This window comes from Megalobrama amblycephala, linkage group LG20 (assembly GCF_018812025.1).
Source record: "Megalobrama amblycephala isolate DHTTF-2021 linkage group LG20, ASM1881202v1, whole genome shotgun sequence".
In the NCBI taxonomy this organism is placed as follows: domain Eukaryota; kingdom Metazoa; phylum Chordata; class Actinopteri; order Cypriniformes; family Xenocyprididae; genus Megalobrama; species Megalobrama amblycephala.
In genome coordinates, this window is record NC_063063.1 from 9,883,827 (window position 1) to 9,902,663 (window position 18,837).

Consider the following 18,837-nt stretch of genomic DNA (forward strand, 5'->3'; position numbering starts at 1 on the left):
ACTGTTGTGAATTGATATTTTTATCTCCATTATTCTTGGCATTTAATTCACCAAACACTTTTTGTGCTACAGACATGAATGATAACTCATATGGTGCTCATACTTTTCGAGCAATCAGAATTCTTGCCTGGCAGATGATAAAACAGACAACAAACGTTACATAGACTCACTCCAAAAAAACAAACAAGCAAAAAACGGCAATGAAGCAACGCCCTGCCATGTGACTTTTACAGGGGCAAGTACAACTCATATTTTAAGATTTCAGTTGGCATATTGAGAGTAAAGCATATTTAAGCATCTGTTATGGTAAATCTGGCTCATCTGCTTGAGGCAGTCTGGCCTCTCTTCCACTGCTAATGTAATTATGAGCTGATGGCCCAGCTCTCTAGACAGGGTTAGATGCTTCAGAGAGTGCACAGCGAACTAAACATGGGTGCTGGGCCAGTAAGAATTCACACTAGCAAACACCCTAGCAACCAGATAGCAACACGATAAAAAACACTCAAAAAAAAAAAAAAAACAGCCATGAAGCAGCGTCCTGGCATTAGGGATAGTTCACCCAAAAATGAAAATTTGATGTTTATCTACTTACCCCCAGGGCATCCAAGATGTAGGTGACTTTGTTTCTTCAGTAGAACACAAATGATGATTTTTAACTACAACCGTTGCAGTCTGTCAGTCGTATAATGCATGTCAATGGGAACTTCGTCTATAAGAGTAAAAAAACAAAAAAACATGCACAGACAAATTCAAATTAAACCCTGCGGCTCATGATGACACACTGATGTCCTAAGACACGAAACAATCGGTTTGTGCGAGAAACTGAACAGTATTTATATAATTGTTTACCTCTAAAACACCACTATGTCCAACTGCCCTGCACATCCGGTTAGTGAGGTCAGAAAACGCATTCTGATGACGGAAGTGATGTCTCGTGCTTTGATTCAATGAGTGCGAGAGATCACTTCCGTTGTCAGAGCGCATTCAGACCTCACTAACCGGATGCGCAGGGCAGTTGGACATGGTGTTTTAAAGGTAAAAAAAATTATATAAATACTGTTTGATTTCTCACACAAACCGATCGTTTCGTGTCTTAGGACATCAATGTGTCGTCAAAATTTGGATTTGTCTGTGCATGTTTTTTTTACTCTTATAGATGGAATTCCCATTGACATGCATTATACAACTGACAGACTGCAACGGTTGGAGTTAAAAGTCATCATTTGTGTTCTACTGAAGAAACAAAGTCACCTACATCTTGGATGCCCTGGGGGTAAGCAGATAAACATCAAATTTTCATTTTTGGGTGAACTGTCCCTTTAACATGGGCAAGTACCACTCACATTTTCAGATTTCAGTTTGCACATTGAGAGTAAAGCATATTTATTTATGGTAAATCTAGCTCATACTTGTCTGCTTGGGGCAGTCTGGCCTCTCTTTCACTGCTAATGTAATTATGAGCTGATGGCCCAGCTCTCTAGACGGGGTCAGATGCTTCAGAGAGTGCACAGCAAACTAAACACGGGTGCTCAGGACTATGAAGAGGATCTAGATGAGTCAACAAAGTCAGCTCACACACATACACTTTTGGAAGAGCTCATTCAGCTGGCTCTAATTCAATTAGAGAGTACGGCAGGCCTGCATTAATAATGACCCCACTAATAGATGAATACATGAACCTCTACCTCCATTTCCCATCTCGCTCGCTAATGACCTCTCATTATGCTAAGCGCATTAGTAGCGTTTTGCATGAAGCTGGTCATACTGTTAGCGCTTGTGCTGTGGATGCTGACTACCTCTCTCTTGCTATCTCACTCACACACACATCTTGGGGACTAATAGAGAGGAAGAGTTAAGTTTTCCCCCTCTAGAGAAAGCTAATGCAGCTTGTGTTAGTGTCTGCTGACCCTGGCAGCGGTGTAAATGTGATCCATTAGGATGCTGCAGGCTGTTTTTCCATCTCGAGTGTTACTCTGAATGGCCATTATTTAAATGCTGATGGAGCACTTGTAGGACCAGATTTAGAGTCGTTAAAATGTTCTAATGTGACGTCACTGTGCCGGGGTACACTAAGAGGCTTTTGATGCCCTGTGAAAGACTAAATTTATGATTTCATTTATCAAGAGCAGTTATTTTTGTGCTTACAATAACACATGGAGTTTGCAAAGTCCTTAAAGTAGTGTTTCTCAGCTGGTTTTGCTGCAGGACAGATTTTGTCTTTCACAGTGCCAAGTTTTAAAGGGTCCTGAAACCCCCTGTTTCAGCACTAGTTAATTCTCATCACAGTTTTGAAAAATGCTAAAAAAGTGGCCGTGGAAAGCATCAAAAATACATCAACGTTTCCCCACAAATGCATGCGGCAATTCACCATCACATGCAACAAAATCAACACATATATTATATAATTTAAAGATCAAGTGCAAGGCACGAAAGAGAACTTAAGCGAGCTCTGTGAGATGATTTGTGCTCTCATCCAAAGTGTGTGTACAGCGCGCAAATATTGAGGTCTCTTTTAAGTCTTGTTCTTGAATGGATAAATTCACATAAAATTATTTCTACATGCCGGGCTTGGCAAGTATCCCAGCAAGCATAGTCGGTTTATGTCTTAAGTGAACTTATACACTCGAGAAAGAGTGCACGTGTTCAGTATAAGTGTACTGATCTGTGTATTGTCTTAAAAAGACAGCAGCCCTTGCATTCCTGCTGTCTGAATGTTTTTTTTTTTTAATGTTAATCAAACAACAAAAGACAAGGAAATCACTCATTGCTCTTAACTGAATAGTAACTTAATAATTAAAGGTGCCCTAGAATTAAAAATTGAATTTATATTGGCATAGTTAAATAACAAGAGTTCAGTACATGGAAAAGACATACAGTGAGTTTCAAACTCCATTGTTTCCTCCTCCTTATATAAATCTCATTTGTTTAAAAGACCTCCGGAAAACAAGCGAATCTCAACATAACACCGACTGTTACGTAACAGTCGGGGTGCACGCCCCAATATTTGCATATGCCAGCCCATGATTGAGGCATTACACAAGGGCAGGACGTCTGGATGTGCACTGCTGAATAATCAGACTAGGTAAGCAAGCAAGGAAAACAGTGAAAAATGGCAGATGGAGCAATAATAACTGACATGATCCATGATAACATGATATTTTTAGTTATATTTGTGAATTGTCTTTCTAAATGTTTCGTTAGCATGTTGCTAATGTACTGTTAAATGTGGTTAAAAGTTACCATCGTTACCATCGACAAGAGCCGTCGTTATTTTCATTTTTAAACGCTTGCAGTCAGTATAATTCATAAACACAACTTCATTCTTTATAAATCTCTCCAACAGTGTGTAATGTTAGCTTTAGCCACGGAGCACTATCAAAGTCATTCAATATCAAATGTAAACACCCAAATAAATACAATACTCACATAATCCGACGCATGCATTCAGTATGCATGACAAACACTTTGTAAAGATCCATTTTGAGGGTTATATTAGCTGTGTAAACTTTGTTTATGCTGTGATAGAGTCGAGAGCTCGAGAGGGGGCGGAGAACGCGATTTGAAGGGGCCGCAACCTGAAATCGGCTCGTTTCTAATTATGCCCCAAAATAGGCAGTTAAAAAAATTAATTTAAAAAAATCTATGGGGTATTTTGAGCTGAAACTTCAGACACATTCAGGGGACACCTTAGACTTATATTACATCTTTTAAAAAAAAGTTCTAGGGCACCTTTAATAATGATTGATCTTTATTTCATTTATACAGTGAAGATTACATGCAATGTTTTACATTTTATTAGCTACTTTATTCAAATTCTACCTGAAAAACTGGATACATGAAAAACCTGAAGGGCTTTATTTATTTGTATCTTTGCTTTACTGTATTTATTTGTGCTGTTTGATTATTTGTTCTTATTTTATTTATTGTTTTTTGACAGTAGTAATTTTTTACCTGAATATAGCACATACCAAACCGTACCGAAACCGTGAACCTAAAACCGTGATACAAACCGAACCTTGAGTAATCTGAACAGTTGCACCCCTAATATTATACATGGTTTAGTAAGTTTGACATAAATTGCATAAATGTGTACATATCCTGTGACTGCTTTAATTTAAATCAAAAGTATACATATGAACGCGCTGTTCCATTTTTAATAACTTTTGAGACTTATTTTTTAGCATTTATTCAAGAAGTTATGTTAAAGGGGATAGTTCACCCAAAAATGAAAATTTTATGTTTATCTGCTTACCCCCAGCGCATCCAAGATGTAGGTGTCTTTGTTTCTTCAGAAAAACACAAATGATGATTTTTAACTGCAACCACTGCCGTCTGTCAGTGGTATAATGCAAGTCAGCGGGAACTTGGACTATAAGAGTAAATAAAACACGACAGACAAATCCAAATGAAACCCTGCGGCTCGTGACGACACATTGATGTCTTAAGACACAAAACGATCGGTTTGTGCGAGAAACTAAACAGTATTTATATCATTTTTTACCTCTAATACACCACTATGTCCAACGACATTCATCACTTGATTCGTTTGGTCTGATCGCGCTCTGACAGCGGCAGTGATGTCTTGCGCATATACTTCAATGAGCGCGATCAGACCAAACGAATCGAGTGATGAATGCCGTTGGACATAGTGGTGTATTAGAGGTAAAAAATTATATAAATACTGTTCGGTTTCTCGCACAAACCGATCGTTTCTTGTCTTAGGACATCAATGTATCGTCACGAGCTGCAGGGTTTAATTTGGACTTGTCTAAGCAAGTTTTAATTACTCTTATTGTAGAAGTTCCCATCCACTAGCATTATTTGACTGACAGACGGCAACGGTTGGAGTTAAAAATCATCATTTGTGTTCTAGTGAAGAAACAAAGACACCTACATCTTGGATGCTCTGGGGGTAAGCAGATAAACATCAAATTTTCATTTTTGGGTGAACTATCCCTTTAAGGAGCTCTAAAGACCCTTTACAGTCAAGGTGCAGATGAATCCCTTTTGTTTAGGAGACTGGGTCATTGGAAGAGATTTTATGCCTCGCAGAAACTCTTACAGAGCAAAAACACTCACTTGTGATCCATGAATGCTCCTCTCACTCATACTTACTGTACGTGAACATCTACGTCTCACAGCATCTGTCATAGGAAAGCATCACATGCTGTTGTGAATAATTAAGAGAACTGTCATCATTTAGGATAAGGACACACAGTTTCGTGAATTATAATGAGACACAGAAGAGGCATTAATTTACTATAGTTGTGAATTTGTGCCAAAATACCGCAGTTTTATTGGATGCACAACTTTTTTAGTGTCATCCGCCCTTTTCATGGATAAGGCTCTTTATTTTATTATCCTAACTATGCACAATTATATGGTTAGCTACATTTTGTTATTTGCATATTTTTTTTTCCCCCTGCTCTCTGCCAAGCTATCAGAATAGACCCACCAATTGAGAACCAATATCTTAATTTAATTTACTCAAAAATGTGTAACTTTTTGGTTTTCATGTTTTACTGAACCCATATAACTGATTGACTTTTGTGAAACACAAAAGGAGATATTTTGAAGAATGTTCATGCTGTGCTTTTTCATACAATGAAATTGAATAAAAAGAAACTTAAAAACAATTTGACTCATGCACTACATATTCCAAGACTTCTGAAATTTTATAATAACCTTTATGTGAAAAAATTGGCGAACTGTCCCTTCAAGATGTTTTTGAATATTAAAATAATTATTATTTGGACGGACATGACATCTTCGACTTTTTTTAGGGCGTTACGGCACTGTGAGGAGATGATCCAGAGGTACAGCCGAGAGGTGAACAGAGGCCTGTGCTCATCAGGCACGCCGCTGCCCTACTGCAGCAACAGCAATGTGGGGAAAGCCGTAGAAGACTGTATGCGAGCCATCATTGGAGTCCTGTTAAACCTCACACATGATAACGGTAAGTGCAAAGACCAGAACATTTAACAAAACAAACCTTCTACTTTGACAGTGAAGGAATGCATTGTAAATTATTGTAAATGTAACAGTGTTGAAAAAGCCACTTTGAAACTGTAGTTTGCCAAGCTGCAAGGTACTCTTAAAGGGTTTATTCACCCAAAACGAAAATTGTCATCAATTTCTCGCTTTTGTTCATCTAGACTTAGACTTTTGTTCATCTGCGAAACACAATTTAAGATATTTTTAATGAAACCTGAGATATTTCTGCTCCCCCCTCACCTGCCACCCCCAACCATTGAAAGTTCCTTCCAACAAAACTTTTGACATTTTAAAACGTTCAAAAAGACATTGTAAACTTAATCCATATGAATCGAGCGAGATGGGAATATTTTCTTCAGGACTGGTTATTACTTAAGTCAGTTACATAAAAAGGTAGATTTGGTCTAATTTGAATCTGAAAAGGTAAGAATGATTAGCAATAACTAATTGCTAGTTGGTTAAACTAGTTCTTAAGAATGCAGCTTAGCGGCTATATTTACGCAACTGGCCCATGAATTACGGAAACTCAACTATGCTTGAATGACATGCATCAAACCAATGAGGTTTGTTCTTTCGTGTCAAGCAAGTACGGTATTTGATCAACACACATACTTATAGAGCACATCAAATATCGATGTTCTCACTTAGTGTAGTGTTTGAATGTTTAATGGTGACTCTAAGGCAATTTTTTGTTCTTTTTTTCTGAAAATATAAATGCTTGTGTGAATTTCTAACATTTATTGATGATAATGTAAATTGCTAGTCTTTACGCTTGGAGAGGAAATACCTCAAGTGCATTAAACCGCACACACACACACACACCTGACAGAACTCCAGTGAAATATGCTCATGACCATGTTTAAAGTGTTTGTGGGACCTTTTCCTTAGCTACTTGCTTTATGACTTCCATTTTTCAAAGGCATTTTTCCCCATAGAAAAGCATTTTTCTTTGCTCTAAAGTGATATCACTGACATGGGTTTTCCATTCACAGCACATAGACCTAGTAATGTTGGTGCTTTTAGTTAGTTACTCCCCAACACTCCCCAAACTGTAAATCGATTGCATATTCCAGCGTTCGATTCACGTCAAAACGTGAAGAATACTCTTGGCTTTAGTCAAGAATTTGGAATCTTTCCCACAGCAGCTCGATAGCATTGTGACCACCATTTTTCAAATATGTTTTTCACCAATGAAACTTTTTTACTACTGTAATGTGTTGTCACTGACAGAGGTTCTCCAGCACGCAGATCCAACTAATCAGTAGTGATACACATTATTGGTTATTATCGATTAGTCATTACAGATCTATGTTGCTGCTTTTAGTTAGTTACTCCCTAACACTTGAACTGTAATATGGGCTGGAAGCTGTTCAGCTGAACAATCAGGCGACTGGGCCGCAGTGACTGTCTCATTACATTATGCCTAATAGAACGTTTGTTATTCTGCTTTTGAAAGGCTTAAAGTCAATAAGAGTCTTTTGGCTTCCTTGCATGGGTTTTGTTCAATGTGCCAAATGGATTTCTGTTAGCAGTGCTGCTTTGGCTAGCTGTTCGCTAGTATTGCTGCCAACCCCTTCAGCATAATGCAGGACTACTCGGTCATAAGCCAAATGTGAGCAGCTTGGATAACAACAGTCAGAGAAAATCCCTGATTAACTAACTTTGAACTCGTATATACGGCAGCTATTGAGTGCGTTTTCTGTCTGTAGAATGGGGCAGCACAAAGACAGGTGAGCAGGAGGAGTTAATCATCACAGCGCTGAACTGTGTGCTCAGGGTCCCGCAGTACCTGCCGCAGGAGCAGAGGTTCGATATCAGAGTCCTGGTGAGTACACAGCTATACTAATATCACTCCGTGTTAGGTATACATTCAGTGAGGACTAGCAGTGTCCACTAGGAGTTCCAGAGTGCTTTCAAATGTTACAAATGAAAAATCCATACTGTGGTCAGATTTGTAATAAATAAGGTTATGTGATGTTTCAGATATATATACAATGCTTATTTGTGAGGATGTATTTTGCTGGTAATTGTAAAACTGTTGGTTAAAAAAACTGATGCAACTGTTTGCATCTTATTATTATTATTATTATTTTTTTTTTTAAGTTATGACAACTTCCAATGAAATTGTTTATCTATTTCAGTAAAATCCACAACACATGCTTAATGTAATTTATTTAGCATTCATATTTAATGAACAAGTATATTATTATTTGTCACTGGCATTAACACATTTATTGCTTATAGAGTCAATGTAGCGTTTACCTTCATTTTGTCTACTGCACAATGGTAACCACCAAAATTTCAACATAACAGAAACTCTTTTAAAAGTCAAACATAACAGCATTAAACACTAATGGACTCCTTATCCAGTCTCATGCAAAGCATGCTGGGAACTAGAAATACACTATACACAGTTTCCAAAGTTATCAAGACAATTTCATTAAGTTACTACAACTTTTTTAAAATTTTTAAAATGACAACAATTTTTTAACATTCAATTAAAGCAGAAATGTGAGTTTATATTAGACCCAAAATTAAGTTAATATAATTATCAACATTATTATGTCAACAGAACTCAACAAAATAATGTTTAAACTTAATAAACGTATTAAGTAAACTTCAAAGGTTTAATTAAATCAATAAATTAGATTTTTTAATTTGCAGCTATGCATTTATTTAAGTTGTGGTAACAGGCCCCCTGAATTACTTTTTAGAGTGGTTAATATTGTGTTGATTGTAATGCGTTAATACACTCCTTCCATTAGGAACAAATTAATTAGTTGCTTAAACTTCGCAGAGACTTTTTTGTGAACATTAAGTTATAATGCAAACAAATTGCTGATTAATTGGTTTTTCACATTTTGTTAAATTTTAGTTGTTACTAAATCTTTTATTTTTTTTTTTTTTTTAGAATTTAAGTGTATAAAAATAAAAAAATATATAGGGTTGAATATATATATATATATATATATATATATATATATATATATATATATATATATATATATATATATATATATATATATATATATATATTTATTTATTTATTTATTTATTTATTTATTTATTTATTTATTTATTTATTTATTTATTTATTTATTTATTTATTTATTTATTTATTTATTTATTTTTATTTATTTATTTATTTATTTATTTATTTATTTATAAAACCCTATAAATATAACCCTATTTTTGTTAGCATTTGTGCAAACCAGTTGTGTATGACATTACTGATAAAGTAAATCCAGGTTTTCTGTTTGTGTTGTGGTTGATCTAAATGAGGTTTATTTCATTGTGTGTGTGTGTGTGTGTGTGTGTGTGTGTGTGTGTGGTTGTAGGGTCTGGGCTTGCTCATTAATCTCGTGGAGTACAGCGCAAGGAACAGACACTGTCTGGTGGAGCTGCAAATGGAGGGAGGTGACGTCTGGGACTCCATGTGTGTGTCTGACAAAGATGATTTGCAGACTGAGAGATCTCTCGGTGCCATCGCTGCTTTGGTGAAGGTATAAACACACACAGACATACAGAAAAACTACTACTGCATGGCCATGCTTCACTCTTAAAGGGCTCATAGCTTGAAAAACAGGACCTAGTACACCTATTATTAAGATCTTGGTGTCCCAAATGATCCAATGGCATGCATCTCAACTGCATCTAATGGGACCACTAGTTATCGGATTTTGTAAAGATGAAGGTCTCTGATTTCATGACTACATACATCACTGTTACTGCATTAAACTTTTTTGGTGTAAATAAAATAAAATTATGCATAGGTGTACATTGTGGTGTACACAATGTGAGGTTTTTTTTTTTATACAAAGGTTTTAATTGATGCGTGTGCGGGGTAATAAAAATATAAAGATGTAATAGAACAGCATTAGTATTAGTGGTGAGAAATTTCAGTGATTTTAAATTGTTTTCCAAATTTTTTTCATTCACTAATTGGTTCACAAACTAAACTAATTAGTTTGCCTCTGTTTCTGCATGAATAGCTTTTCCTTCAAAGAGAGCATGCGGCCATGTTGGCGGAGGCGGAGACGGATGACTTCATCAATGATGCGCCAAAGCCCCAATTGGACCAGAGCGGAGAATGGAAAGAAACGAATGAAGAGATCCAGTGGGTGGCTTCAGAAAACAACACCACAGAGGACAAGAAGAAGGAAGAGGAGGATGAAGAACTTGATCTCAACAAAGGTAGATACTCACTCACAATACCTTGGGACTAGCAAAATGCAGATATATTTTTTTTGCCATTGCAGGAAATTGAGCTTCCTCCATGAGCCACTTTGGTGGGCGACGAATCTCAGATGAATGAATGCTGTTGTTTAGTAACACTGTTGTTAAAGTTTCATATTTGATTAGAATTGGAGGAACAGATTAAAGAGAAGCTGTTGAGGTGCCCAAAATTGGCCTTAGTTAATTTTTCTGATGTTTCTGCTAGTTACAATACACAGTTAGTCTAATGCAGAGGTAATATTATGTAATTGTCTTCTGTAGTCATCGAGTGCAGCCTCAGAGATAAAGCTGCTTGTGCAAGACCTTTATCTTCCTGTGTATATTCTGCTTTAAAGCCCGATAACTTTACAGCGAAGTACTTTTTCATTTTCGTTTATGCGTAAAAAGAAGTTTGAAATGCGTGACCAGCGATATACTGTTAGCAAACATCCTGACGCCACCCACACTGCTGCTTTCAACAATAAAATAAACACAACAAAAATGACAGCAGTGAGAAAAGCAGTTGGCTGTTTAGCCAAATACATGACTTAGTAGTAGCATTTTTGTAAAGGTAGCGTTTAATTTATAGCATCAACAACTGTTTGTCTATGAACATAGACGTTTGTTGGTGTTTGTTGAAGTATGCACTAGAATTTAGCTAACTGGCTAGCGAAGCAAAAACGAGTTGGTCTTTGTTTACATCCTTGATGCAACCAAAAAATAGCAACAGAACTATATGTTTAAAAGACATGTACAAACAATAAAACGTACTTACAGTTTGGGGCTGATAAACGGCAGCTTCTGCTTTTAAAGTAGGAACTGCTTCTTTCAGTAATAGCCTTTGTGCAAACCCAGCATTAAACTTGTGTAGATTCTGGAAGCTGTCTTCAGCGCCGCATTCAGTGTAGAAAATATCACGGATTATAATGGGTTCTATTATATTTTGACGTTGCTCACGTCCGGTGTACACAACGCTTCCGCTTCCACATGCTGCGCCACATGGCCTCGCCCTCTTTGTTGTGTGTTCCCAGGGGCAGTGTTTTGCAGGGTTTATGATGTCACCAACCCGGGAAGAAGCTCGTAGTAGTCCAAACCGGTCGTTTTTGTAGGCATTAAAATGCCTTAACTTTACAAGACAACATCTCCGTTTGTATTGAACTTTCAGCGCTGTAACTTTGCAGATAATGTTTATGCTCAAGCAGCAACATTACACACTAAAGTTAAAAAAGTGAAATCGCATTGAACCACCCCTTTAAATGAACAGCCAAAACGCATACGTTTTCTGTTTTTAGTTGAAAACTGTCATGTAAAAATTTTTTTTAAGAACAACAATAAAGCAGGTATAGTGTATGCTGCTTGTGCATATAATTATCCTGTTTTGAAAAAAAAAAAAAAAAAAAAAGTGAATAAAAATAACTTCACAACATATTTTTCGTTACATTTAATTTGTATAAATAGAATATTCCTTTTTTTGAGCTCATATTATTGAAAAATGCCTCAAACTTTAGTAAATATGCGCACTTATGTTTTTAAGTTATTTTGAAAAATCTGTCTTGTGATTTTTGTCTCCAGCTCTTCAGCATGCTGGCAAGCACATGGAGGACAGTATTGTGGCGTCATACACTGCACTGCTTTTGGGCTGTCTGTGCCAGGGGAGCCCAGTAAGTAACACACACTCACGTACCTCAATGTTTTCTATTTTGTATCTCTGATACATGGTTTGTATTCTCTGTCTTCTCAGAACCTACATTTTCCTCATTTTCCTCATGTAAGGTATGCATTTAGCTATGCCAAGAATACTACCTTTGATCTAGAAAACCTTTCAGTCCTCAACAAGTGCTCGCTTGTGCCCTCAGTCTCTTTAATGTCAGGACAAACCCAGGCTGGACCAATATAAGCATAGCATTTACTGTCACAGAGCTTTTGCTGTTCAGATTCCTTCACCTTTGCAAGGTTTAAGGGTTGTTTGTCTAAATTGCAGTTTTCAAGTTTCAGGGCAGGTATCAGAAGAAAGCCCCTGTGTTGTGTTTGCCAGTATTAATGGCTTTATTTTCAGGACGTTAATAGGTGGGCTGTTGAATCGTCTGTAATGGACTCCTCTGTTTCTCTTTCACACCACTCTGTTGCTTTCTGACTGACGTACACAGCCATTATCTGTCTCGCCAATAAACACAGCCCAGACGCAGAAACAAAAAGAGATGGCATTTATACTTTGTTTATTTCACCCACTTTTCCTTTTGGATGCATGTTTGCACACTTTGAGGTCAAGTTTGATTCTGTTTTTGAAAAACAAAGCAAATTGACTCAAAATAGGATTTCTTTTGAAAGGCACATCATTCTGTTTGCACTTTAGACTCATGTTAGGAGGCATCCAAGCCTTTGGAAAGAGGGAAATATTTGATTTTGATGTGTTTTTGAAGATTGAGTACCATGGAGACTTGGAGCGCACTGAAAAAATGATGGCCAGAGATGTAGTGCTGCTACTTTGATCAACAGAGACCTGCTTTAAAAATCTCCAGACTCTCTTTCAGAGCCGGCCTGCAGTGTACTGTAACCTCGCAGGAGGAACCACTGCTAATTCTGTTTCTCTTTCAGATGAATGTGACTACTGTGAGGGAAAACCTGCCAAAAGGGGATTTTTCAGTCATGACAGAGATGCTGAAGAAGTTCTTGAATTTCATGAACCTTACAGTAAGTACACAAGTAATTGACCAGTATAATATTTCAATGAGCGATGCAGATATCTAAAAAGCAGGGTGACTGATAATATAATTGTCAAATAACAATTTCAGTAGTCCATACCAGCGAAATTTCTCAATTTGCAACTATTTCAATATAGCTGCTATTATGTTAATAAGTGCTGCAGGGATGACATCATTTTGTGGGCCAACCCTGAAATCACCCTGGTTCCCTGGGTTTGCTTTATTGCAGAAAATAAGCTCTGTGACCATTCTTGCTCATTTTGTTCATCAAGAGAATCTTTACAAATGAACACAAATAAATGAATTTTAAAGCCTAAACACAATAGGCAGTCACATGACTTCAGTGTCACCACCAGTAAGGTTCCAATAAATCTTTCAATATTTAAAATCTACCAGTTGGAAAGTGCGAGTTTGCTGCGATGACGTTTGATGTATATGACAACCTCTCTAGTCCCATTTTCGGCCATTTAACCAAAAACCCATTGACTGGTGGGATCATTGTTGGGACCGGAAGGAGTTAAAATGCGTGTTAAAATAATTTAATTCTCCCACCCCTCCCCAGACATTCATAGTTCAACTTACATTTCATATAGTTGATTGGTGACAAACATGAAGCAGGGCAACAACTCACTGTGAGGTCTAGCCTATAGAATGTATTTGTAGTTAGAATGCCCCTAAGATATCAGGGCAAAAATGCCCCATATGAGATTTTATTTCATATATGTATGTGTGTGTGAACAACAGTTCAATAAAAAAAGTTGTTCAAGTTCAATAATACATTATACACATATATTACCTATAAAGCCAGAGCAGAACTGTTGTGCATCTCCGAGCAACACAGTAGTGATTCGTTTCAGCGTTTTGAACGAATCAGTTGGGTGAACCAATGATTCAATGTCCCATTCATAAAAAGAGCCATTTACTTCATTCTTGAATGAATCAGCTGTTTGAACAAATCGAATGAATGAATGACTCGATGACTTAAGCCGAGTCCACACTGTGCGATTTATAATAGTCCTTTGCAATTGTTGCTTGTCAGACTGTACAAACATAATCCTCATGTCACACTGTGGTATCTAAGCTGCCATTTATGTCAGACTGTACGACAGTCAAGCCGCGTTAAAGACGGACGCGCGCATGAAAACTTGTCTGGAGTTTTATACATCACCCCATACACGTTCAGTGACTGTGAGATGCATTACATGCGGGACTGAAATGGTGGCTAACAAAGAAATCTCATTAATTTTCATCATGGCTTGTCTTAAAAAACAAGTAAATTTGACACATGTTGTAGGAGAAGTCACAGTGCAGGACTGTGCGCCAAATCTTCTGACACTGCCAGAATTTCATCGGAGGTAAAATTTCATCGACAGTCTTTAATCGGCTGGCGGTGAACATGTCAAACTAATGACCAAAGACTACAGATTTTAGCCTGGGATCAGAGGAATCTTTTAGAATTTTCAAAATTAGTCTCGGACGAACAAATCGTGGCCAAAATCGTACAGTGCGCACCTAGCTTTACTCATTTAGACATCTACTGCCACCTACTGGCAGTATTAGTTTCTTATTTAGAGTATCATTTGATTTAAAAAATAATTTCATATTTTGGTGATAGTTTGCCCAAAAATGAAAATTCTGTTTATTTATATTTGCTCACCCTTGTGCCATTTCAAACCTGTATGACTTTTTCTTTTGCGGAACATAAAAGAAGATATTTTGAAGAATGTTGGTAACCAAACTGTTTTGGTCTGGAAATACAGTACTGTGCAAAAGTCTTAGGCACGTCAGTTTTTTTTCACCCCCCAAAAAAGGTTTTGAGCCAGTTATTTATATCTTTTGCTGTAGTGTGTCAATAGGAAATATCCGTTCACATTTCCAAACATTCATTTTGCCATTAATTGTAATAATCCAGTGAGATTTTTGAATATACAAGGAGTCTGACAACAGCCGGTGCTCCACACAGTGATCTGATCTCGCCATCGTCGAATCCGTTTGTGATTACATGAAGAAACAGATGAAACTGAGACAAACTAAATCCAGGAGAACTGTGGCCGTGTCTCTAAGACGCTTGAAGAAACCTGCCTGCAAAGATACAGTTTTAGGCACTTGGGTAAAAATCTCAATGGATTATTACAATTAATGGCAAAATGAATGTTTGGAAATGTGAATGGATATTTCCCATTGACACACTACAGCAAAAGATATAAATAACTGGCTTAAAACCTTTTTTGGAGGTTGAAAATACTGACGTGCCTACGACTTTTGCACAGTACTGTATATCTAAATTTTTTTGTGACATTTATTTGATGCTTTTCTCATTTAACACAATAATGATTAAATTAACCATGACCTTGATGCTCAACAGTGACATTAAAATAAAGTTTGATCCGTGATAGAAATTCCTCTTCTGTTAATTGTCTGAGTGGGTAAATTGAACCACTATAATCTCAGAATGGGCAAATATCGACTGATTAATTGGCCTGTCAGGTAGAAATTATGCAACATGAATATAGAAATATATGTAGGTAGGTATATGTGTAAGCATGTAAGCAATATTAATACTAATGTTCTGCCTCATCATTTCAGAAAGAAAACCAATAAGAAAATGACACTTATTGACCGAGCAATTGTCTTTGTGTCCCTTACAGTGTGATGTGGGCACCACGGGCCAGAAGTCTATCTCCAGGGTCATTGATTATCTGGAACACTGCTAGTGTGATTGCGGAGCTCCACACACAGACCTCAGTACACCCCTGCCCAGCCTGACACACCTGGAAAACAACCCATCATCACCATTGACCAGTACTTTCCTCATTCAGACTGTAAAGAATGAAGTTTAAAGCACATCACACACAGAACTATATTAAAAGGAGCTGTTTTGATTGAGTTTGTCACAAGTTGCTTATCCGTTTCGTCTTCAGATGTTTTCGTCACGGCTTAATTGTGTTTCTTGCATCACAACCCTCCTTAATCTGCCATCTATTGATCAGTCGCCTTGGAAGTTTGTTTTCATTGGCAGAAATAGAGAGTAGCTTTGATAAAACTTGTTAAAGGATGTCTCCCCCTCTGTTTGTTTAATTCCACTTTCAAGTCTGTAAATTCAAGAGCGCTCAACACTGACCTGAACGATTGGAGGGCGAATCCAAAACAGCATTCGCAATTCTGGTCCTCTTTGAAATGCAGTGAAGACATGCCCTCCTGGTTCAAATCCATTCTCTTCACTTCAGGATGCGCTTCCTTTGTGTTGCACAAATTCGTTTTTAATCGATAGCGCGGTGTCAGAGGTCTGCGAATGAATAAATTACATCACTTTCCATTTCGCTAGGGCAGGAAAGGGACAAAGCGTTTTTCGAATGTTTTAGTAGTCGTGACTCATAACCATATAGTCCAAATGCCATAACGTTAACTGTGATCTTAACCTTGATTTCCAAACCTTATGAGGCTCAAAATCAACAGTAAAACTTATTAATATCATGCAAAAGCTTGGCTGCATAAGCGTATTGTGCATGAGAGAGATGATTGGGAATTTTTATAAATTCAAATGCGTTTTTGAAGCCAGGAAATCTCATCCTTGGGTTTTGGGTCATGGTTGCACAGTAACCCAGGTTCTGTGAAAATTCTTGCGCACGCACTGCTACCAAGGTTTGGTTAGAGCCAAAGTTGCTGTGAGAATAAACGATAAATGCAGTTTTACAGAGCGCTGGTTACAGTCTACCGTGACCTTGATGCTCAACCGTTAAACTGAGCCACACAACAAACTTTCATCCCACATTTCACTAGTTTGTTTCATAAATTTGGAATTTGTCCTTTGTTTATGGTTTATTTTTCAATACAAGATTGAACTTAGCGCTTGACTTCTCTTTGAAAAGGCCAGTACAATTTTGACCCAAACCGTTCTAGTCTTCAAGTTTGTGTTTTCAGAAGCTCTCTATTGTTTGTTTGCCTCTGAAGTGATCGCCCTTAACAGTAAGCTTTACGGAGGCTCATTTGTGAGATGCTCAAGATGTTTTGCTGCCGTTGTCAGTCCTTTCATGGGCTTAGACTGAAATAACTTCATTTTTAATGCACAAAGCTTGGCAAAAGTAAGCTAGGGTCATTTTTTCCTCTCTCTCTCACGCTCTTAACTGTTTTAATTTCACTCTGTTACACGAAACACTATGAGTTGTATTTTGTAGGTAGTCAGTGTCGAGTTCTGGGCACAGTCCTGCAGTGTGTCAGTGAGCTCCAAACATCACAACAGGAAGTCACACAGCGGGGGACTGAATGAAGCAACATGAACTGTAAATACTCCTGTAAATATTGGCTGTTGGAGAACTAGATAGACTACTTTTCTGAATTCAATTGTTTTATTTTATACTGCATTTTTCTCAGTTGTGTTCTTTGAGGTAAGAGTTATCGAAAAGCCAACTGCAGGAACATGAAATTTGTACCAATTTCAAAATAATGTCTTTGGTTACTTGTACATAATTTTAACGCAAATAAAAATTGCTACTTTCAGTACTTTTTACTTGTCGTTTTTGGTGTCTGATTGGCATATTATAATTAAGCAAAGTATTATAACTATTGGTACTAAATCAACTATTTAACAAATGCATTGTGAACTCAAGAGAAAAAGACAAGCTTTTTCCTCTGAAAATATTTATTTGTGTAGCATAAAAGGCGAAATATATCATTAATTACAGAATATTTATATTTTACTACAAAATGTCCAAAAACAGTTTTTGTAATTAAAAAAAAAAACAAAAAAAACAATCAATTTTAATACAAATAAAAAAACACTGAGACTGTTATTTTGCTCCATTGCTCCTCTCCAGATAGTGAGAGTCCACTAAGAGTTCTGGTGATTTGGGGTCACAGCAAGTGGGACGCCTGAAATTCCCAGCATATGATCTTATCCTACAGGCGGGAACAGTTTTCTGCTCTGGTTTGGTCTCTTCTGTCTCCATCGAACCCTTCAGAATGACCTGATCCTGCATGCCCATCGGTAACGTCGGGTAACTGAATTCCGGGTCGCAGTCTCTTTCCTCCAGCAGCTCGCTCAGAGTACTGATGTAGATCTGCGCCATCTGAAGCGTCTCAGACTTGGACAGCTTCCTGTCGCTCTCCACGTTAGGAATGACGCTCCTCAGGCGGTCAAAGGCCACGTTCAAACCCAGCATCCTCCTCCTCTCACGGGCGTTAGCAGCCAGCCTGCGACGTCTCCGGGCTCGAGCGATGGCGCTCTGGTCTTCGTTGGGATATGCGAGTCCGGAGAGCCGGAGCTGGACGAGAGCGCACGGGTCACAGCTCGCCCTGCCCTGCGCCCTCTCCTCCCTCCAGCCCTCTGCCGCTCTGGGATGTGTGTCCGAGCGGGCTCTCTCTGCCTCTTTCCAGATTAACTGCGCGTAAGAGCCTTGTGGACGGGGCATGCTGAACACTTGAGGATGAACTGACACTTCAGAGCACAGAAGAGCTGTATTTATTGAGGAGAGGACACACGTAATGAGGGGTGGGTGCGCGAGGGTCGTGTGCGCTGAGAAATGAATAGAAATGAGTCTCTTTGATAATGACCACAGGGAGTCTATTAACCCAGTTCATCAAAAGTGGATTAGATGCGTGTGAGTGATCACTGACGGGCCTCCTGACACTAGGAGGTAAACAGATAACTGCTGCCTTTCTGCCGCTGCTTAACAGCTACACAAATATCAATAAACAAATGGATTTGTTATACACCACACACCTCATTTTATTCTTATTTTCCACAGTAGTGTATTACAGCCTCAACTAACACTTGTTGGCTGCTTTTATTTTTTATATATATATATATATATATATATATATATATATATATATATATATATATATATATATATATATATATATATATATATATATATATATATATATATATATATATATATATATATTCTTTTATTTTAAATGTAAA

The 18,837-nt window shown here is 37.5% G+C and overlaps 2 protein-coding genes across 2 annotated transcripts in view; one reads left to right on the forward strand and one right to left on the reverse strand.

Annotated features, from left to right (window-relative positions):
• Nucleotides 1-17,411, forward strand: part of waplb (WAPL cohesin release factor b) — a 61,586-nt gene extending 44,175 nt beyond the window's left edge. The window contains exons 14-20 of the mRNA XM_048171378.1: nt 5,784-5,956; nt 7,704-7,819; nt 9,333-9,497; nt 9,987-10,188; nt 11,782-11,870; nt 12,805-12,900; nt 15,560-17,411. Coding sequence (XP_048027335.1) covers nt 5,784-5,956; nt 7,704-7,819; nt 9,333-9,497; nt 9,987-10,188; nt 11,782-11,870; nt 12,805-12,900; nt 15,560-15,625 — 907 coding nt within the window. The 3' untranslated portion in view covers nt 15,626-17,411. The remainder of the gene's footprint in view (nt 1-5,783; nt 5,957-7,703; nt 7,820-9,332; nt 9,498-9,986; nt 10,189-11,781; nt 11,871-12,804; nt 12,901-15,559) is intronic.
• A 119-nt stretch (nt 17,412-17,530) lies between these two features.
• Nucleotides 17,531-18,610, reverse strand: atoh1c (atonal bHLH transcription factor 1c). The gene has a single exon (XM_048171380.1). The coding sequence runs from the start codon at nt 18,317-18,319 to the stop codon at nt 17,699-17,701; it is 621 nt and encodes a 206-aa protein (XP_048027337.1). The 5' UTR covers nt 18,320-18,610; the 3' UTR covers nt 17,531-17,698.
• Nucleotides 18,611-18,837: the final 227 nt, after the last annotated feature.